Genomic DNA, 23069 nt, shown 5'->3' on the forward strand with positions numbered 1-23069 from the left:
TTGAAGCCCCTGGGGGCTCTGGTAAAGAATCAGCCTGCAAAACAGGAGACCTGGGGTTTGATCCCTGGGTGGGGAAGATTCCCTGGAGAAGGAAATTGCAATCCATTCCAGTATTCTTGCCTGAAGAACTCCATGGATAGAGGAGGCTGGTGGGCTACAGTCCATGGGGTCACAAAGTCAGGCACGACCGACAACCGAGCGACTAACACTTAAAACTGAGGGTTTCTTGGAATCAACCTAATAGTTCTGCTATTTGCGTTTTAGAACCATCGACTGCAGTAGCCTATTTTCACAGACACTTAATAAAGAGGTGACAGACTGAGATATTTGCTCCACAGTTATGGTACAAAAACCCCAAGAGACCTGTACCAACGTTTTGTCAACTGTGGGACTCTGTGTGACTAAGGAGATGGCTGAAATCTTAACTGCTGCTGCTGCTAAGTCGCTTCAGTTGTGTCCGACTCTGTGCGACCCCATAGACGGCAGCCCTACTACTCCTTCCTAAAGGAGATGGTTTGGACGTTTCCTTAGGGCTTGCACCTCACAGCACACACTCTTAAGTTCGAACAGTAGTTCTCAGTTGGGGGAGATTTGGTGCACACACACCCCAAACCCGCCCCCACCTCCCTGTGGACACCTGGGATATTTGGTAAAGTCTGGAGACGTTTTTGCTCATCGAAGCAGAGTTCTGTGTTGGGGGGGGGGTTGGGGTGGGGGAGAAGAGGAAGTGAGTGCTACTGACAACTATTGGGAAGAAGAGACCAGAGAAGCTGCTCAACCTCCTGCGATGCACAGGACAGCCCCTCCGCCAACATGGCTCTCTCTGGCTCTAAATGGCAAAGTGCCAAGCTTCAGAAACCCTAACTTAGACCACGTGTTTCTAATTCGAAGTTACCCCAATAACTAGGGTCAAGAAGGTCATACAAGTTCTGGAGGACCATGAATTGATGGAAATTTCCAAACTGGTGCAGACAATATAAATGGAATAACTGATACACGCTGTCTTCTGTCCCGCATTTCTACTCCTTCCCACTTCTCTTTGAATAGTTTCAGCTCTGTAAGTTTGAGTGATGCCCTGTGGGGATGGTATGAAAGGATTGCAAGCATTAGAAGGATGTCTGGACAAAAGTGGACACTATGGTTTCTCTCAACTATGAAATCTGTAGCTTTTTTTTTCTCACGAGGAACTTGGTGATTGAAAAATGTCACATATATGACATGCCTTCAGCATTTAAGACTGAAGAAGAAAAGTAAGCTTCTAGTTTCTGTAGCCAAACAAGTAGTGTTTTTAGATGAACCAGACACATCCTTCAAAAGAGTCCCAATTTACTGATTTAGGAAAAAAAAAAATTCTATCGTTAGAAGAACCTATGCATCTTGTAAAAACGGGCCTTCTTGGTAACTGGAAAGAAAATAATTGTTTTTTGTGTGTGTGTGCAAAGGAATGGGGGAAGGTCAGTTTTAAAATCAATGCCTCTTTGTTCCCGAGGTCGGCACCTTTAGAAAAGACTTCCTTTTCTGAAGTCACCTTGATGAGCTTAACAAACAGAACCCTGGAGGACAAGTTTAACAAACAGAACCCAGGATGACTTACAAGTCACTGGATGACAGCTGCTCCTGGCTAATAGACTATCGGCCTTAAGCAGATGATTTTTAAGCTTTCTGTTGTGATTCTTTGAGTCCATGGTTAGTTCAGTTCAGTTCAGTGGCTCAGTCGTGTCCGACTCTTTGCGACCCCATGAATCGCAGCACGCCAGGCCTCCCTGTCCATCACCAACTCCCAGAGTTCACTCAGACTCACGTCCATTGAGTCAGTGATGCCATCCAGCCATCTCATCCTCTGTCGCACCCTTCTCCTCCTGCCCACAATCCCTCCCAGCATCAGTCTTTTCCAATGAGTCAACTCTTCACATGAGGTGACCAAAGTATTGGAGTTTCAGCTTCAGCATCAGTCCTTCCAAAGAACACCCAGGACTGATCTCCTTTAGAATGGACCAGTTGGATCTCCTTGCAGTCCAAGGGACTCTCAAGAGTCTTCTCCAACAACACAGTTCAAAAGCCTCAAAACTTCAGTGCTCAGCTTTCTTCACAGTCCAACTCTCACATCCATACATGACCACTGGAAAAACCATAGCCTTGACTAGACAGACCTTTGTTGGCAAAGTAATGTCTCTGCTTTTGAATATGCTATCTGGGTTGGTCATAACTTTCCTTCCAAGAGTAAGTGTCTTTTAATTTCATGGCTGCAATCACCATCTGCAGTGATTTTGGAGCCCAAAAAAATAAAGTCTGACACTGTCTCCACTGTTTCCCCATCTATTTCCCATGAAGTGATGGGACCAGAAGCCATAATCTTTGTTTTCTGAATGTTGAGCTTTAAGCCAACTTTTTCACTCTCCTCTTTCACTTTAATCAAGAAGCCTTTTAGTTCCTCTTCACTTTCTGCCATAAGGGTGGTGTCATCTGCATATCTGAGGTTATTATTTCTCCAGGCAATCTTGATTCCAGCTTGTGCTTCTTCCAGCTCAGCGTTTCTCATGATGTACTCTGCATATAAGTTAAATAAGCAGGGTGACAATATACAGCCTTGACGTACTCCTTTTCCTGTTTGGAACCAGTCTGTTATTCCATGTCCAGTTCTAACTGTTGCTTCCTGAGTCTGGTTAAGTGACCACTTAAACTTTAATATCTCAGACTAATCAGTAACTTATTGCAGATGAGATGTAGAGGAGTACAAAGAAGTTTAAAATATTGTTTTAACTTTGAGGCATTATAATGGCTTATTATTTCCATTCAGCCAGAAAGAACTGTAGCCTGCTTTAGAATGGTGGTCAATGGATGATGTCTGGGGACCCAAATAGAGGTGACCTAACATGCCTGCTGCTGCTCTTCCATCTCATGCCCACCACCCGACAGTCACAGAAACGCCTGTTACTTCCCTTTCTTATCCACCCTTCCAACCAGGCCGAGTGTTTTACAAATTCTGTTTCCTTTCTTTGAAGGAAAGAATCAGAAACTGCCTTTAGGGTCCCTGGCTTACACCCAACCCATTCTTAAAGAGTTTTCAGCTTTGGCTAAAATAATTTAAGGGAAATAAAATGAGATAAATAAAGGCCATGGATGCCATTTGTTTGTTTCCTCTGATCAGTTCAGTTCAGTCGCTCAGTTGTGTCTGACTTTGCGACCCCATGGACTGCAGCACGCCAGGCTTCTCTGTCCATCACCAACTCCCAGAACTTGCTCAAACTCATGTTCCTCAAGTTGGTGATGCCATCCAACCATCTCATCCTCTGTCATCCCCTTCTCTTCCCGCCTTCAATCTTTCCCAGCATCAGGGTCTTTTCAAATGAATCAGTTCTTTGCATCAGGTGGCCAAAGTATTGGAGCTTTAGCTTCTGCATCAGTCCTTCCCATGAATATTCAGGACTGCGTTCCTTTAGGATTGACTGGTTTGATCTCCTTGAGAGTCCAAGGGGAAACACAAATGTTTCTTATGACACCAAGAATTTTAAAACAGAGAGTTAACAATGCTGTGCTACACTTGAGTTGTTAAATCATGTTGCAAACTGTCATTTCAAGGCAAGTTGTATAATCTTGGACAGCTCCTATTTTTAACTTGGCATAGACAAATTGAAGATCCCAAAAAGCCAACATTATTTTATTTAGTGTCAACTTCCTTGGCCTCTAAAACATCTTAAAAAAATTAGAGTTACTAACAAATATCTAAATATGCTTTTTAATATTTAACTTTCTTTTCCATTCCCAATTATTTTCCAAGAGGGATTTCCAAGCAGTGATTCTCAAGTATGAGTGGCATGTGAATCATCTTGTTAAAACCGAAGACTCCTGGGCCGCATAAAAGCAGTTTCTGATTCAGTAGGTCTGGGATGAGGCTTCCCAAGTGGCGCGGTGGTAAAGAACCCGCCTGCCAATGCAGGAGACACAGGAGACTCGGGTTCCATCCCTGGGTTGGGAAGATCCTGCGGAGGAGGGCACTGCAACCCCACTCCAATATTCTTGCCTAGAGAATCCCATGGACAGAGAAGGCTGGCAGACTATGGACCATATGATCGCAAAGAGTTGGACAGGAATGAAGCAACTTAGCATGCACACACCCAGGTCTGGAGTGGGGTATAAAAATCTGCATTTCCTACACAAGTTTCCAGGTAATGCTGATGCTGCTGGTCTAGGGACCACACTTGTGAAATCAACTGTGTAAAATCACAGAGTAGCAGGGGAATGAGAAGGAGAGCCTGCATAATTCACAGCCTGGATAAGGAGCCCTTAATTACAGAGATACATGCAATAGTCTATTCCAAATTAGGACATTCAGCAACTGAATTATTCCCATCACAAGATTTTCCACTTCACAAGCAGTAATCAAATAGACTACAAGATTGCCTTCAACGGTGTTCACACCTTTCTCCTGATTCATCTCTCTTCTTCTGGCTTATGTTTTACTGATCCTGAGAATTTATCATTTTTGAAATATTTTATCTACCATTGTATTGGTGTTTTCTATAGTTGCTACAAATGCTTTGAGAATCAGCACAATGTAAGGAAACCTGTATAATGCATCTTTTCAGATATATCTATATAATACATAATTGCTCAGACATAAGTGACAGGCTATTTCGACCTTTAGGCTGCAATGTACTCCTGAAAATGACACTAAAAATAGAATGGAGAAAACCAGATTCCCCCGACCCCTCCTGCCCAGAAGCTTAAGAAAACCAAGAGCTTCAAGTTTTCCTTTTACATCACTAGATGGCACTGCTCTGTCAGTGAGTCAAACTGCAGGAATTGCCAAAATATGCCCAACAGCACAACCCACTCCAGTGTTCTTGCCTGGAGAACCCCAGCGAAGGTGGAGCCTGGTGGGCTGCTGTCTATGGGGTGGCACAGAGTCGGACACGACTGAAGCGACTTAGCAGCAGCCCAACAACTGTCTCCAAGGTCCAAAGTGGAAAACAGGCTTTTCAATTGACTTCAAATAAGCAAACTGGCAAAATCCAACAGTGAAAAGCAATGGTTTTAGAAAGCTGTGAGAATACTTCTGCAGGACAGTGAAATTAGGCAAATTTCAATGTATGTTTCTCCTTTTTTTTCCCCTTTCTTGAATGATTCTATCTTGTAATGAAACTAAACCTATTATGTAATTCCATAAATTCAGGTCTTTCATATGACTAACTACAGGAAACTGCTTATTTTGGAGGTGGTGGTCTAACTATAGGAAGCTGCTACAGTGGAGGTGGTGATCTCACCTTTGGCTTGACAGAGAGGCATTTGGTGTCAGGGGTACCTGGGCTCTCCCCAGCTTCATGCATTAACAACAATCACCAAATCCCGCTACTGGCACATGGTGGTGGTGGTGTTCAGTCGCTAAGTCATGTCCGACTCTGTGTCCCCATGGACTGCAGCACGCCAGGCTCCCCTTCACCATCTCTCAGAGCTTGCTCAAACTCATATGCATTCAGTCGGTGATGCCATCCAACCATCTCATCCGAAAAGAATCTGACATTTTTGAAGCACCCCGTGTTCAGTATCAAAAGGCACACAGTGGCTGCTCCAGAAACGTCAAATTGTTTTCCCTACACCTGCCTTTCCCCTACTGTAGGCTCCACAATCGTGGGGCTGCTCACATGCATCTAGAAGGCGGGTTGGCACACAGTGTAAGCACAGCTAGTAACTGCTCAATGTGTTCAAGTCGAACAAAAGTTTACCCCTCACTCCATCCAGACATTAAAGATTTCTTCTAAACAAACGAAAGTCAGATTATTATTCCAACTTTTTTCAAACATAGAAAAATACATTAACTCTTAGGTTTTTAAAGGATTCTTCTGTGTCCAAGGCATTGAGCTAGTTTATAGATAAATGGTACACTAATTCTATTTCAAAGGGGTTCAGTTTGTCAGGAGAGATAAAGTAGACATAGGGTTTCCCTAGTGGCTCAGACAGTAAAGAATCTGCCTGCAATGGAGGAGACTGGGGTTGGATCCCTGAGTCAGGCCGATCCCCTGGAGAAGGGAATGGTTACCCACTCCAGTATTCTTGCCTAGAGAATATCACAGACAGAGGAGCCCGGTGGGCTACAGTCCACAGGGCTGCAAAGAGGTGGACATGACTGAGCGACTAACACACACTTTACTACAAGAGGAGGTTGTTGTTTATTTGCTTTGTGACCCCATGGACTGTAGCCCGCCAGGCTCCTCTGTCCCTGGGATGTCCCAGGCAAGAATACTGGAATGGGTTGCCATTTCCTTCTCCAACATTACTATAAGAGGTAGAACAACTTCATTGTGTGAATAGCAGCTGCAAAAACAGTTCTGGGGAGCTCAGAAAAGGCAGAAAGGATCTCCTCTAGAGACTCTGGGAGAGGGTGAGGGGAGGGAGCAGATAGGAGGTGGAAGGAAACAATCTGCTTTAAGGACTGTAGGTGTCAGAACAAGGAGAGGGCAAAGAACAAGAAAGGGTGGATTTTGACAGCCAGACCATATGAGCAGAAAATAAGGACAAAGCCTTGTGCTAAGATCTTCACAGATCCTATAAGAATGAACTTCCAAAGAGGGATTCTATGCATTCAGAGCTTTGAGATTTTTTGGCAGTACTGCAGGGCGGGAGCCAGGAGACGGTTTGAGGGTTAGGGTAGTAAGCCAAGGGAGATGCAGTGAGGACCGGGAATGGGGTCATGGCGCCCAGATGGATGGGTGGGGTGAGTCTTTATGGGGACCACATGAACCCCTGGCAATGCCCTGCGTGTCGAGGATAGGAGAAGGCGGCAGATGGTGTCAACATTTTAAGTGTGAGTAGCTAGAAGGATGCAGTTCTCAGAGCCCAGGTTGCAGAGATGCTAAGGCAGCATCCTGAGCATCCTCCTTTGAGTAGGGAGGTGACAGCAGACACTGGGCAGTGCAGCGCTGCAGCTCACAGCGAGGCAGGGGTCACGCGCAGGGTCCCCAGGGGGCACCCTGCCAGCCACTGCTGCCACTGCCCACCTGTGGGTCGTAGGTCCAGCATGTCCTTCTGTGCTGGGTTGGAAAACCACGACAACCTCCCTGAGGTGAAGAGACCCCCGGCAGAGTACTATGCAAACAAAGGAAGGAGGAAATTGAAAGAAGAGCTGATTGGTTGGGAGCCTGTTATACAGAGAGAAGTCAGAAAGAGAGAACCAAATATCGTATATTACTGTATATATGTGGAATCTAGAAAAATGGGACTGACGAAAAAAAAAAAAAGAAAAATGGGACTGATGAACCTATTTGCGGGGCAGGAATAGAGGAAAGAGAATGGGTTTGCAGACATCATGAGGGAATGAGAGTGGGAACTGACAGAGTAGCAACGAAACACACATTACCATATGCAAAAGAGCTAACGGGAGGTTGCTGTATAACACGGGGGACTCAACCCAGTGCCCTGTGACAACCTAGAGGGGGTGGGAGGAGGTTCAGGAGGGAGGGGACGGATGTATCCTTATGGCTGATATACGCTGTTGTATGGCAGAAACCAACACAACACTGTGAAGCAATTATCCTCCAATTAAAAATAAATTTTAAAAAATAAGGAAAAAAAAAACGATGACTGGGCTGGGCCACTGGTGCCATTTCTTGGGGTCTAAGGAGACTGGATCTCTAACACGAGGCACTTTATGGGCCATCTATTTCAGTTGATGTAGTTTGTATCGTAGGGAACTTGGAAGAATAGTGGGATGGAGGTATTTTAGAATAGGGAAAATCAGACCTCTCACTTCTCGTCTCCACCCAAATCTCCCTTCTCATTTTCCCATCAGCCAGGCAGTACCTGCTGGACTGATGAAAGGCATTCCCATGAAGGTGTGATTTTGAGACAAGACCTAGGGAAGTGTTTGGCACAGAGCAGGTAGGTGCTCAGCAATACCTGATGAGTAAATGAATGTATCAAGGCTTTAATTTAATCAGCCTAGAGGATATTTGCATTTTAAAAAGAGGTAAGATGAATCCCTACTGAGAATCTCTCACAATCTATCACCATTTCTCACTGGGGGACCTATTGGCATTTCTGATAGGCAAAGTCTTTTTGAGTGGCTAACTTTTTTCTTGAAGGTTCTGTGGATTGCTGGAAGTTTAGCATCCTGCCTTTGGAGCAGTAAATACCAGCAGCATTCTGTGCCCATCAGGCTCCTCTGTCTGTGGGATATCCCAGGCAAGAATACTGGAGTGGGTTGCCATTTCCTTCTCCAGGGGATCTTCCTGACCCGGGTATCAAACCTGTGTCTCCTGTGTTTGCTGCATCAGCAGGCAGATTCTTTGCCACTGCGCCTCCTGGAAGTCCCTTGTTCCCAAACCAAGCCTCCTGCCACGCTGCACACTCCCTCCACTGTACTGCTTGGGCTTTTCTGCCAGCCTTAGATCACAGCTTCCCAAATTCTGAAAGATCTCTCTCTTTTTTTTTAATAATGAGGCAAAATTATTTTTGCCTCATTATTAAATGAGTCGACTACAATCTCTTCTTTCTCCACCCTTTCATGACCAACTCAACCAACATTCATCTCTCCATTTTCTTAATGATTTGAACACCTCCCTAAAAACACTCACTTGTCAATAGATCTTTTGAGGCTTCCTTGGTACCAAGAAGGCTGCAGGCTCATCTTTCTGCATGTCCTTCTGTCCTGCATGCTGTGTTCCAGCTACATGGACTCTGTTCAAGAAACCATGCACCCTTGTCTTCAGGCCTTTGCATAAGCTCTTCTCTCTACCTGGAAGCTTCTTCCCCCTTTTTCTCTTTGTATCATCTTAATGATTTATAATTACCCTCAGGTCTTTGCTGGACACTCAGTGCCAGGGCCCCTTCTGGAGGCTCCATGGCACCATGTGTTCTGTTATCATTACTGTTTTTAGCATCACCACCTGGGGTTTTCCCATTTACTTTTTTACCAGACTGTAAGCATCATGAGGGCACAACACTTCTGGAGTTTTCTTCGTCTCCCAACATCTGATACTTTGTCTAGACTGAGCAGGGAGCTGCTAACTGTGGTCACCTGTGGTTAGTTCTTAGCTAGTTTACTTTCTTGAGGGCATCGTTCATCTTATCATTAGACTATGGTATAAATCTTGATGTTCCAGCTTCTGTAACTCCAATCACCAAGCTTTACATATGATAAAAAATTTCAAAAAATTTAAAAAATAATTTGAAATCAACAAAACAGTGCAATGTAATATGTGGTATACATCTGAAACTTAAAGATAAACTTAACTAAGAAAATAATCTTCCGTCATATTTGGGCTATATGTTTGAAAAGTGTTATCAGCTGCTAAAATCTTTGGCACACTGAAAGATAGAAACAGCTGTATTTTTTGTTGTTGCTGCTGTTTATTAAGAAATATTAAAATTGATCTAAAGTACATTTATAATTTTAATTAAAGTCTCTGATTTTTACTGCAATTTGGCAGTTTTAAAAATACAAACCCTTATTCAATGTGTAATTTCTTTATCATATAAATGTTTGTATGCATTACTGATCAATAAACTATTTTGCAAAATTTAGACTGGTAATTCTCACTCTTATACCTGTCTGATAATTAAATTAACTGGAAAATATCTAAGGGCTTCCCCGATGGCTTAGACAGTAAAGAACCTGCCTGCAATGCAGGAGACCTGGGTTTGAACCCTGGGTCAGGAAGGTCCCCTGGAGGAGGAAATGGCAACCCACTCTAGTATTCTTGCCTGAAAAATCCCATGAACAGAGGAGCCTGGCAGGCTACAGTCCATGAGGTCACAAAGACTCAGATACAACTAACTGAAATTTTCTAGCAATATATAGTTTTGGACTTTAGCCTTGGGGATTTTAATTTATCTCATCAGATATTTCCAATGATCAGGGAGAATTTAAACTCAATTATCATGCCTTTTTGCAAAGTAATTTCCCCTAATTTTATAACTAAAGAAATTTCTGTTAAACAGTTGCCATTTCCCATTAACTTTTAGGACCAAAAACAGATGTGAAATCATACATTTCTAAAAGTCCCTGGATATGATAATTTACTCTTATAAGCTTCTCACATAGATTTTAATTTCTTCTAAAATCTGTCATCCACTTGCATATTAGAATCTGAAGCACAACTCCAGTGTTACTGATAATTTATAAGTAGTCACACCTACTTGTTACAAGTTAAATTATGTCTCTTAAAAGAAGATATATTGAAGTCTTAACCCCAGTATATCAGAATACGACTTTATTTGGAAACAAGGTCTTTGCAGATTTAACCAAGTTGAGGTCACTAGTGTGAGTCCTGATATAATTGTTGCTGTTGTTTAGTTGCTAAATTATTTCTGACTCTTGCAACCCCATGGACTATAGGTCACCAGGCTCCTCTGTCCATGGGATTTCCCAGGCAAGAATAGTGGAGTGGGTTGCCATTTCCTTCTTCAGGGGATCTTCCCAGCCCAGGGTTCAAACCTGCCTTTCCTGCATTGGCAGGCACATTCTTTACCACTGAGCCACCAGGAAAGCCCTAAAGCTATGCTGTGGCTATGCTACTGTAGTGTCTTTCCCACATCCATAATTCAAAGGAATACTAAATTTCAGTTAGATAACGAGACTGGACATGGAATTTATTCCCAGCCATGTCTAAGGACCTTCTGAATTCTCTCCATGGACCATTTGGAAGTCAGTAGATCCCATGTAAAGAACTCATGGAAAGCAAAGGTTCTCTGACTTTATTTACAAAATTGCTTCTGTTTCCCATCTGACAGCAGAGTTGGGCTCTATTTGTGTGCTAGGTCTGTGAGTGCCACTCGGCACCTTGCTTCTGGTTTGTCTCTCGGAACTTCAGAAGAAAGTTAGAGACCACACATCACAGACTCAGAAGCTAAGGTTCAGCGTATGATCTAGCATGAACAATCAGCATTTACATGAGATTTGAAAGAAGTGAAGCAGAAGTCGTGTATCTGCTCTTCTTGCTGGCAAGCACAGATGTGGATGGAGCTGGGTCTTTGCAGTCATCTTTCTCTAGCTCTAGGGTCCAGCTAGTAAAATCCATATTAGATTCCTGAGTGCCAAGATGTAGGGTCCTGGGACATATCGGTGTTATACATCCTAGCAAACATGGCATGGTTCTGGAGCTGGCAACAGAAGTAACACCCCGATTTGTCTGTTTTCACATTGTGGGGTGGCAGTGTGGGTTCCTGATCATGGGAGAGGCAGCAGTTCCCTAAGTGCATGGGCTTGGCTGGATGGCTCTGAAGCCATTACTGATAGCTCAGAATGGAGTGCTTCCTCAGTCTTTGTCACACGGACGCAATGGACACAATGCCCTTCCTGCTTTAACTAGCCAGAGTGAATTCTGTGATCTGCAACTCAACTCTGACTCACAGACACTACAATTTATATTCCTTTCCATAAAAGACCCGTGTCCTGGAGAACTCCTTCTGTTGGAATAGATGCTTCTCAAATATTCTTCCCTGAAATCTATAATTCTAACTTCAAACACATCAGGGGCAAAATGCTGAACTGCCCACTGATCTTTGATCAAATATAAACACACTCAAATTCGTATCATTTAAAGTACTACAGAAAATACAAAGAACTGTCCAAGAGTTTTGCTTATTCAATTAGTTATAATCACTTTTTAAAGAGGCGGTCAGTTCATGTCCAGTAAACAAAAAATACTGAATTGCTAGAGTAAAAAATATGCCGAAGTTATGTACCTATTTTTCTGTAAATGTACTTTAATTGGTCTGCTTGTTATACCACTTGAGGATAAAGGCAATTTCTTTTCTAGGATTTAATATTTAAACTTCAAACTGAGCCAGGTGCTATGCTAGCGTGATAATTTCCTTTAGCTAGGAAATACAATGAGGCGGGAACTAGTTGCTCTGTTATTCTGAAGGCCAGAAAGGAAACTGCAAATTATCTTTGAAAAGTTTTACTAACAAAATAAACTTGAATTGAACATCACCTCAATGACCTCAATGACTTGGGCAAAATGAAATAAAAAGCAGGAAAATTAAACGGTGTGACAAAGATCTGCAGGTCCTAAACAGCTCACAAGTGAGAATTCACTGAAATTCCTAGATTGTATTAGCCATGTTTCTTCTTATGTGATAAATATGTGTGCTGTTGTTCAGTCTGTAAGTTGTGTCCGACTTTTACATGAATACATACATATAAAACCCACAAGGGGAAAATGTCCTTCCTTCATTGTAATTCTGGGATAGAGAGAAGGCAATCTTTTGGAAGTTAGAACTTTAACTACAGAGAATGTACTTGTATTTTTTTATTTTTACCATTATATAAGAAAACAGAATATGATTTTGTACCTAATCTCTCTGAACACACATTTAAGTCTCTGTAAGGTGAAGGCAAACCTATATTAGCAGGATAACTGTCACTTTATCAAAACCCATTTGGCAAGCCTCTTCCAGAGTCAAGTACGTCTCAGTCCTGTCCAACTCTTTGCGACCCCATGGACTGCAGTCCTCCAGGCTCTGCTATCCATGGGATTCTCTAGGCAAGAATGCTGGAGTGGATTGCCATGCTGTCCTCCAGGGGATCTTTCTGACCAGGGTCTCCTAAATTGCAGGCGGATTCTTTACCTTTTAAGCCACCAGAGAAGCCAAACCCTTTAATTATGCTCAATTCCCTCAACAAACAGAAAAATGTATTTAAAAACCAATCCGAGTATAGAAGTAAAGCATAAGAAATGCAGATCTAGAGAGCGAACACTGTTTGCCAGTTTAATAACCTCCGAAAACCCCATTTGACTGTTGCGCTGCACGTCGACTTTCTGTAATCTTTTAAAGTGAAAAAAAAGCCTTAAAACGATTACATATGTTCATTACCTTCAATACTAGGCGATGTTTCATAACATCAACTTTGTGAACTTTAAGTTCTAGCTATAGGTGGGTGATTTGAAGCGTAACGTGGCTTTAAGAAAAAAACTAAACTTTGTAGAATACATTAGAGAAACTCTCTGGGGCCCCTTTCTGCAGTCTCAGAATACAGGTGTGTTCCCCAGGTCACTGCCGCGCTCGAGCGGCGGGAGCCCGGGGAGGTAGGCGCGGCCGCCGCCTCCATGTTGCGGTCGGAGGAGACTCGGGACAAAGCCCGGGTCTCCAGGAAAGGTGTTCCCGCCTCAGGGCTCCCTGCACCCGCAGATCGCAGATCCAGAAACGTGCTGGGGCCTGTGTGCGACCGCAAGCGAAACGGAACGGCAGCCCGGTTCCCACCGGCCGCCCGGCCCCAGCGGAGCCGCAGGGTCCCCGCTCGCGGCCGCCTGCCCGGCCCTCTCCCACCTCGGGGCACAAAGAGGGATCGCCGGGCGCGCCAGCCCTCCCCCGGCGGAAGCGGGCAGGTCGAGGCGCGGGCCCTGTGCCCGGCGCCGCCCCGGCCCGCCCGGGGCTCCGTGCCGCAGGCTCCCCGCACTTACCAGGAAAAGCAGCAGCGCGCCCTCCGCGCCCCGCGCCATCGCGCCTCCGCCGCCAGCTCCCCGCGTCCCCGCGCGCGCGCGCCGGCTCCTCCCCGGCGCCCCCGCCCCAAGGGTCCCCTCCCCGGCGGCGGCCGCTCGGCCCTGCCCAGAGGGGCGGCTCCAGGTGTGGCCTCCGCTAGAAAATGGAGCCCTGAGCCGGACCGAGCGGCTCGGGCCGAGGTGGGAACGGCGCGGAGGAGGGAGGCGCCCGGGGGACGCCCGCCCCGCGCCGCACGCGCACCTGGAGCCGTGACGCCCCGGGCTGGGAACTCCGAGCGACCGGCCCCGCCCCGCCGCCTCCCCTCCCCGAGCCCCTCTCCGCCGAGGGCGGCCGGCTCCCTGCGCCCGGTGCCGCCGTGATGAGGTGCGCTGGGTGGCCGCGCGCGGGGCCCAGGTGGCGCCGAGGAGAAGGACGAGCGACGCGCGGACCCGTGTCCTCCCCGCGTCCTCCGCGCGGCCTGCTGTCCGGGGCCAGCTCTCCGGGAGCGAAGGTTCTGGAGCCGGATTCCCGTGGTGGTCTCTGTGAAGGCTTCTCACTTCCTTCCCACGGCCCCTTCCCACAGGTTTGCTGCTTGTCTGACTCAGGGAAAAACAGTTATTAGAAGAATCACAAAGGATCCCAAGGAACGGTTGTTGTTGTTGTTGTTTTTTTTGGTCCCCTTGTTAACTAACCTCGACTGGGAGAAAAGTCTAGAAAGGTTAAGGGAAAGTCACACTCTTCGCTGTATTTACAAAATCACATAGCGTCACTAGGAGTCAGAATCCTCTAACCCATAGTTATTGAGCTGTGTGACCTGGACGACCTTTCTGTGCCTCAGTTTCCCGATCTGTCAAATGGAATAGATACCACACACCCCACAGAGGGGGCTTCCCTCATAGCTTAGTCGGTAAAGAATCTGCCTGCAATGCAGGAGCGCCGGGTTTGATCCCTGGGTCGAGAAGAGAAGGAAATGGCAACCCACTCCAGTGTTCTTACTTGGAAAATCCCATGGACAGAGGATCCTGACGGGCTACAGCCCATGGGGTCGCAAGAGTTGGACACGGCTTGGCTACTCAGCCACCAGCAAACAGGGCTGCTGTGATTAAATCAGAAATATCTTTATGATGCATTCTATAGTGTCTAGCTCCTAGCGCACCGGAATCAACTAACAGTGATAGTGTGATTGTTTTTGCAAGCGTAAATATTAAGTTGAAGTCTTCTTGAAAAACAGAATCTCTAGAATAAGCACCAGATTAGGAGACTTTCTGCTGCTGCTGCTGCTGCTGCTGCTAAGTCGCTTCAGTAGTGTCCGACTCTGTGCGACCCCATAGACGGCAGCCCATCAGGCTCCCCAGTCCCTGGGATTCTCCAGGCAAGAACACTGGAGCCGGTTGCCATTTCCTTCTCCAATGCATGAAAGTGAAAGGAGACTTCTAAGAAAGTCTAATTATTGACACTGACCTATTGGAAGAGCCTGTAATCAAATAGGGTTGATTTGCTACTATAAAGAGATGTTTGGCATCAAAGTTGATCGACAAAGCAGAGTTCCTTTTGTGATTAGATGTACCTCGCTCTCTCTTCCCCAGTGTCTCCTACCCTTTCTCCATTTCTAATCTTGCCACTTTTCAGGATCCAGTGCAATGGCCTTAATCCCTTTCTTCCTCAACTGCCAAGGACCAGAACCACCTTTTACTCTGTTTGTTCAGGGATTAACTGGCCAGTGACTTTTCTCATAGTGTTACTTAAGGTCAGCAGCTAAATAGAGGACTGAATGTCTAGGAGGAGTGTCTGCTTAGTTTTTCGCTGTTTGCAGTGCCTGGAACAGTGCTGAGTACCATGATAGACTTTCAGTAAATACTGGTCAGGTAGCTGAGTCAGGAGGGAAGAATGTCTTCTAGTTTCCACACCTTTTTCTTGAATTACGTGTGGATGGTAGTACACCTTGGAGATAATTCTCATTCCCCATCACTGCCAGGAGGATTCCTAATTAAACAAGGCAGACTTGACCAAAACACTCTCACATCATCCCTGGAAACTATACATACATAAAAAAGGAAAAAAAAAAGTGAAGTCGCTCAGTCGTGTCCAACTCTTTGCGATCCCATGGACACCAGGCTCCTCTGTCCATGGGATTTTCCAGGCAAGAGTACTGGAGTGGGTTGCCGTTTCCTTCTCCAGGGAATTTCCCGACCCAGGGATCAAACCCAGGTCTCCCATATTGTAGACAGACGCTTTCCGTCTGAGCCACCACTTCATCTTAGCCAAAAGGCCAAGAAGTTTAAGTCCTACCCAAAATGAGTGCTCTTGCAACTGAGTCCTATAGGCAAGTATTTATGCCTCTTTATCTAGAATTTGATCTCTGTTTAGTAATGAAGATAATTGAAGCTTCCAGAATGAGAAAAGCTAATGCAAACTGTATTTCTGTTGGATTATTTACTCTCCCCTGGAGGCTGTCAAAGGCAATTTAAGGATGCTGTTTCTCTGTAAGACATGTATTGCAAGGCTTTGAGAGAAGATGTACAATCCAGTGCCATTGGATGACATTCTTGAATTAGCTCCTCTTTAAAAACCTATGACTGAAACCTATGACTCAGTGAGCTGAAGGCACTTGGAAATTAGATCATACACAGCTCACTCTCTCACTCCTGACTTCTTTCTGCTGGCATGAGAGTCAATCTGTTTCATAAATCTCTTTGTACAACATCAAATGCCATTACCAATGACATGCTGATTGCTTTAAAATGAATTAACAAGATATGAAAGATTACTTATAGGTTTTTCTCCCTCTAAATTAGTTGGACATTATGGTAAATGCACTTTTCTTAAGACTTAATTTTCTTAAGACATACTTGCAATACATCAGTTAAAAAATGTACTTTGTGCAAATAATTGGCTTTAACATTTATATATATTCAAAATATCTGTGTTGTTTTTCCCAGCATATTTTGTTTCACATGTACACAAAAGTGATTATTAGCTTATTAGAATCATCTTAGTATTATCTAAAACAAAAATGTTAAAAAAAAGCTTTCATAAAGATCAACAAAAATTAATGTGTCCCCTTTCTACCATCACTTCTTCCTTACTCCCCACCCACTCCAGCATTTAAAAATCACTTTATAAATCATCATGGTATAAATGGCTAATGGTTTGATAGATCACTGACCATTTAATTCCATTGAAAATCCCAATGAGGGTATGTGTAAGAAATAACTCTAAGAGGTACATGCTGAATCTGCTGCTCTCCTACGACATGCCTTAGAAGCAAAGAACAGAAATGTGTGGCTGTTCCAACATGAGAAATGGTTATCATGGCTGGGAGGCTTACTCATACGACATTGATTAATAAAGGGTATGTGTAACAGGGAATATAGCCAGTATTTTATAATAGCTATAAATGGAGCATAACTTTTAAAAATTATGAATCACTGTAGAGTATACCTGTAACTTATATAACACATCAACTATACTTCAGTTGAAAAAAAAAGGTTACTTGGATAAAGGGAAAATTTATGACATACATCGAGGTCAATAAAGTAAGAAGGGTGAAAAAAGGAGGAAATTGTTTTCTGGTTTGGTTATATTCATTTGTTTCTTCATTTATTCAAACTGAGTTTGTTCGCCAAGCATTTAATTTGCATTTTATTGGCAATACAGATAAGCAATCCAAGAAACAAAAATAGATGCCTATGAAATAGTATAGCTATAACTAACATAAACTTATCGATGCAATGGTAGAACTCTGCACGGTATGAAGCAAACAGAGGGAAGAGAGTAGTGAACTCACGCTTTGGACGGTGAGGTTGGGGTGGAGTGGTATGGTGAGCTGACTCTTAAAGGATGAATAATTGTGAAGGAGGCATGACACCAGTCAGGATAGAGTCACTCAAAGCATAAATGCTGCTGGTGAAGAGTTGGGGATTCATGAAGAGTCAAGAGTTTCAGATTTATCTGAAAAAAAAATTTTTTTTAATCATATTGACAAAATTGAATTTGAGATATAAGAGCAGTATCCAATGAGAAAAGTCTTGCAAGTAGTTTGAAATGAGAATACAATTACAGGACGATTTAGGAGGCAGAAAAAGTTACCTAATTTTCTTTATCTTTGGCTGTTGTTTCTCAATACATTTCTTATTCTTTGCCTACCTGCTAAATGCTTATGCCTCTTGAGTTCTCTCCTTTCCATCTTTTCTCACTTGGTACCCAGCATGACTCTGTAGCCACTTGCGTTGTGCAAATCCTTCACAGCTTTCTCTCCTGAGCTTCAAACATGGGACATTACCATTTGGATCTCTCATAAGGATCTCAAACTATCATCATAACTTTGTGAAAGTCACTCATTCATGTCTAACTCTTTGTGACCCCATGGACTATACAGTCCATGGAATTCTCCAGGCAAGAATATCAGAGTGGGTTGCCACGCCCTTCTCCAGGGGATCTTCCCAACCCAGGGATCGAACCCACGTCTCCCCCATTGCAAGTGGATTCTTTACCAGCAGAGCCACCAGGGAAGTGCTAACAGAATACTGATAAACAGCATACTGATAAAAAAGAAATACACCTCTCCAGCTCAAGCTTGCTACTTCCTCCTGTGCTTGGTCACCTTGACCACTCAAGCCAGGAACCCGAGAATCATTCTCAGTTCTTCTTGTATTCTCTGCAATTATTGTACTTTCATTCTCTGTGGCTCTGTTCAAGATGATTCACAGAATGCATTGCAGCATCACTGTGATGTATGGTTAATTCATTCACGTCTGCAGCTGTGATGCCTCTTCTTTCCCAAGATGGTTACTTCTTTAAGAGCAGAGGCTATATCATATTCATAGTCGGCCCAGACTTCCTTATCCAGCACATATAAGATGATCAATAAAGAGTTGTTGAACCAAGCCCACATAGAAGGGACTAATTACAAGTAAAAAAAGAGTATTGTAGGGGAAGGTATTTGAATATATCCACTCCGGATGTATTAATAGTGGATCTGGCCAGAAAATGGTCTGGGATTGTGTGTGGGGGAGTTACGCACATGCATACAGGCATGCAAACATATGTACAGGTGTGTTGGTGGATGTTTGTGTGTTTCCTCCAAGGATGCTACAGTCCAGGAGCAGGAGAGAAATGGCAAATGGTGGGTGTGAGTCAGAGTTTCAGAGTGGCCTGACAGAGGTGTGTCGGGATGTGGTGTCTCCAGGGTTGAGTGTGGCAGGAGGGGTGTGGACAGAGCAAAGCTGAAGGAGTTCAGGGACAGGTTAAGAAGAGTGTGTTAGCTGCGGGTGGAGAAATGGCAAGGGATTGTCCACCCCCTTAATCCTAGAAAAGAAGTATGGTCCTTTTCCACAGAAGCCAAAGTAGGAGTGACATCACAGACATTAGGTGTCTGGGTGTTGAAATTTTCATGGCTTAGCTGGACCAAGAACCTTAGGCAGTGAGAGGGGAGAACTGGGTGACTTGCAGGTGGGGGACGATCTCTTAATAACAGGGTGGGAAAAAGCTTTGCTGCCTTTCTGAGCTGGGACTTGCAGAGTAATAATCAAAGCCCAGCAGACTGCAAGCCCCATGGTCTACTGTAGAGAAACCAGCACGTCCTTAGTGAACAGTCACCGCTCTGTGCTGCAGCAACAGTCAGCCCTGGGAGCACAGCCACGGAAGCCAACACCCTGCCCGAGAGATAGAGAGCCGCATGTGGTGATTCACGGACTGGAGCTGAGCTGTTCCCCGCAGGCTCCTCCTGAGTCAGTAGATGAGGACTGACTCCTTGCATGCAAAGTCCCTAACCAGATGACTTCAGGAAATTGTCAGCAGTGTTTGTGGACCAGAGAATCAGAGGGAGACACAACAGGGGCAAAATGAAGACTTGACTCAGCAGAGAAAACAAAGTTGTCTGTTTTGGGGTCTAAGCAGAGTGCTGAACCGACATCATAAGAGATTTTTTTCGAAATACATCATGCACTAGTTTTACAAGGTGATGAGACTATAATAGTCCTAAATTGAGGTGTGTTCAAAACAGGGATTGCCTAGAAAACCTCGGCAAGGTCTTGATGGCCCATTAGAATGCCTCACCCTCCCACTAAGATCTGAAATCCCTTAGCTGAAGGCTCCCTTGACGTGCATATTCCTGGGAGGGTGGCGTGCCAATCCTTATCAATCATTTACATCATAGCCTGACACCACAAATATACCAGGCAAGCCCCACCTGAGAGCCCTTGTCCTCTCTGTTCCTTTTCTCGAGAAGGTTCTGTTCCAGCCACATACAAGGGTTACTCCCTCGCTCTTCAGTTTCCTCAGATATTAGTTTCTCAGTGACATCTTCGGCTACCCGTATAAAAATTATAATAACTCCCACCCCCAAATCTCCCCACTCACCTTTCTTACTTCATTTTCCTTCTTGGCACATTGCAACTTAAAAGGCGGTGCATTTGCTTATTTATTATCTGTCACCATTCATTAGCATGTAAACTTCCTGAAGGCTGAGGTCTTTACTTGTGAACTGCCATGGATTCTGATGGGGACTTCCCTGGTGGTCTAGTGGCTGAGACTCATTACTCCCAATGCAGGAGGCCTGGGTTCGATCCCTGGTCTGGAAACAGAGCCGACATGCTGCAACTAACACCCAGCACAGGCAAATAGATGAGATGGTTGGATGGCACCACTGACTCAGTGGACAGGAGTCCCGGAGTAGACTCCGGGAGTTGGTGATGGACAGGGAGGCCTGGCATGCTGCAGTCCATGGTGTTGCAAAGAGTCGGACACGACTGAGCGACTGAACTGAACTGAACTGAACTGAACTGATGGATTCTGGTGGCTCAGATGGTAAAGAATCTGCCTGCAATGCAAGAGACCTGATTTTGATTCCTGGGTGGGGAAGATGCCCTGGAGAAGGGAATGGCCACCCACTCCAGTATTCTTGCCTGGAGAATTCCATAGACCTAGGAGCCTGGTGGGCTATAGTCCATGAGGTCGAAGGTCAGACGTGACTGAGTGACTAACACAAAACGCAGATCACCTAAACAGTGCTTGATCAATTATAAGTCTTCAGTTTGGCACCCCACTCCAGAACTCTTGCTTGGAAAATCCCATGGACGGAGGAGCCTGATAGGCTACAGTTCATGGGGTCGTGAAGAGTTGGACATGAGTGACTTCACTTTCACTTTTCACTTTCATGCAGTGGAGAAGGAAATGGCAACCCACTTCAGTGTTCTTGCCTGGAGAATCCCAGGGACGGCGGAGCCTGGTGGGCTGCTGTCTATGGGGTCACACAGAGTCGGACACGACTGAAGCGACTTAGCAGCAGCAGCAGCAGTTTATACTAGTTGAATGTGTGAACAAAAGAATAGCAAATATATTTTCAAGGTTATTTTGGAGGAAAGGGTGTGTGTGTAAGAGAGAGTGTGTACATGTAAATTAAAAAGAGAAGAGACTAATATTCCTGGAAGGATGTAAATCTCACCAAACTGGGGTGGGGGTGTACTGGAAGGTCTCCAATACCGTGGACAACCTCCCCCCACCACACAAATTTATCCCAGACAAGCCTGCTAGGGCTTCTTGAACCATGTCAAGTTGGAGGAGTTCAGAGGCCAGTGGAGAGTGTTTCTGTGTTCTTCCCCTTCTTCGAGACTCCCTTCCTTACAGGAGGGACAAAGTGCAAAACCATAAACCACATGGAAAATCCCTTTTCCCTCTGGAGATGAACAAAGGTAGCATTCATTCCCAGAGCTTGGCACTTGGGAATGTTGGTTTTATCTCCCCACCTACGTTTTCTGAAAAACATCTCAGAATAAATCTCTAGCTTTGATTTCACCTTAGGGTTTGTTTATAAGAATTCTTGGAAAGATAAGGGAAGTGGCTGGGGAATAAGGGTGGAGAGTTTGGTTGCTAATAGTAGCACTGAAGTGGTGCCCATCGCCTGTGAGATGCGAACTGTAGGGCTTATGGGCAGTACAGGAGTGTTTACTGAGAGTGTCAGACATGTTGACCCAAATGTGACTAATGAGCCTCCGGAGGAAGACCCACCAAAAAAAAACCCCTCAGAAGACAGAAAAGAATACTGGTTTCTCAGCAGTTACCTCAGTCATTTGAACATGAACAAGTAACATTCTTGCATATCAAGAAAAAGTGAGAAAGAAGTGATATAATGGCTTTGGAAAAGGTGGATGTAAAATACTGGCTTTGAAGTTCTTTTCAAAGCAGTCCAATGGATGATTATAAATACTTTAGCAAAGAGAAGCAGAATTTCAAAAATGAACAACAATTTCCATGTTAAAGAGAAAGCAAGGATTCAAAGAAATTAACTCATTTTGATTTACTTTCCGAACTAACCTTGTTGGTGCTTTTAAAAATTATTGTACCATGCAGTGACTTGTTAAGTATCAAGTTCCAAAATCTGTGATTGATTTACTTGTTATAAAATGATTAGAGAACATTTAAAGTTATTTAGTAATGATGTTATTATTATTATTATTTTTAATGATGTTATTTACTTGCATTTTTGACATCCCCTTGGGTGGAAAAGGAGGCTTGATTCCAGTGGGGGAGGCAAACGGTGCCCGAGGGTGAACTTGTCCAAGGGAAGGTATAACCTTGTGAAGGTCATTTGCACAAATTACACAGAAGAAATATTGAGAATCACTGCTCTGCTGAGCAAAAGTTGCTGCTGCTGCTGCTAAGTCGCTTCAGTTGTGTCCGACTCTGTGCGACCCCATGGACGGCAGCCCACAAGGCTCCCCCGTCCCTGGGATTCTCCAGGCAAGAACACTGGAGTGGATTGCCATTTCCTTCTCCAATGCATGAAAGTGAAAAGTGAAAGTGAAGTTGCTCAGTCGTGTCCGACTCTCAGCGACCCCATGGACTGCAGCCCTCCAGGCTCCTCCATCCATGTGATTTTCCAGGCAAGAGTACTGGAGTGGGGTGCCATTGGATATTGTTATTCTTGAATCCCAGATTTGATATTATGAATGCAAATTGTTTTTATGGAGTAACTTTATAACAAAAATAATCAAAAGTCTCTTAATATAAATAACAACTTAGTTAACTCACTCACATCTATATGTGCCCAGGGAATTGGAAAGTTGAAACAGTCATTCAGCTATCATGTCCCTGGTGCCTGAGCATTTTAGAAAAGTGTTCTTAAAGCTGTTTTGCCTGAACTGTAACTTTTTTTTTTTTTTTTGGTTTGTTTTTGCAGTGGACCTAGTTTGAGTTTCAGACTTCCTTGGTGGCTCAGACAGTAAAGAATCTGCCTGCAATGCAGGAGATCCAGGTTCGAATCCTGGGTTGAGCAGATCCCCTGGAGAAGGGAATGGCTATCCTCTCCAGTATTCTTGCCTGGAGAATTCCATGGACCGAGGACCCTGGTGGGCTACGGTCCATGGGGTTGCAGGGAGTTAGATGTGACTCAGTGACTAACACTTTCACTTAGTTTGAGTTTTATCACCTTCTCTAGCTCCCATTTAGAGATTTTATTAGATAGAAATGTGTTCAAACATTACCAAACCAGGTAAGCAAAACTTAGTTACAAAAAATACAATAGGAAAGAATCTGCTCCTGATATTTTAAATGACCACAGTAACCCTTACCAGCTTGTCTGAAAACATTTGTGGTTAAAGATTTTTTTGTTAAAACGTAATATTTATTATGAATATTACTGTATGCCC

General features: G+C 44.4%; 1 protein-coding gene across 1 annotated transcript in view; it reads right to left on the reverse strand.

The window, feature by feature from the left end:
- Positions 1-13451, reverse strand: part of DSG2 (desmoglein 2) — a 51190-nt gene extending 37739 nt beyond the window's left edge. Inside the window, exon 1 of the mRNA XM_068993757.1 lies at positions 13404-13451. Within this exon, the coding sequence (XP_068849858.1) occupies positions 13404-13442 (39 nt within the window). The 5' untranslated portion in view covers positions 13443-13451. The remainder of the gene's footprint in view (positions 1-13403) is intronic.
- Between the last annotated feature and the right edge of the window lie 9618 nt (positions 13452-23069).

The sequence above is a fragment of the Capricornis sumatraensis genome, chromosome 21 (genome assembly GCF_032405125.1).
Source record: "Capricornis sumatraensis isolate serow.1 chromosome 21, serow.2, whole genome shotgun sequence".
Classification (NCBI taxonomy): domain Eukaryota; kingdom Metazoa; phylum Chordata; class Mammalia; order Artiodactyla; family Bovidae; genus Capricornis; species Capricornis sumatraensis.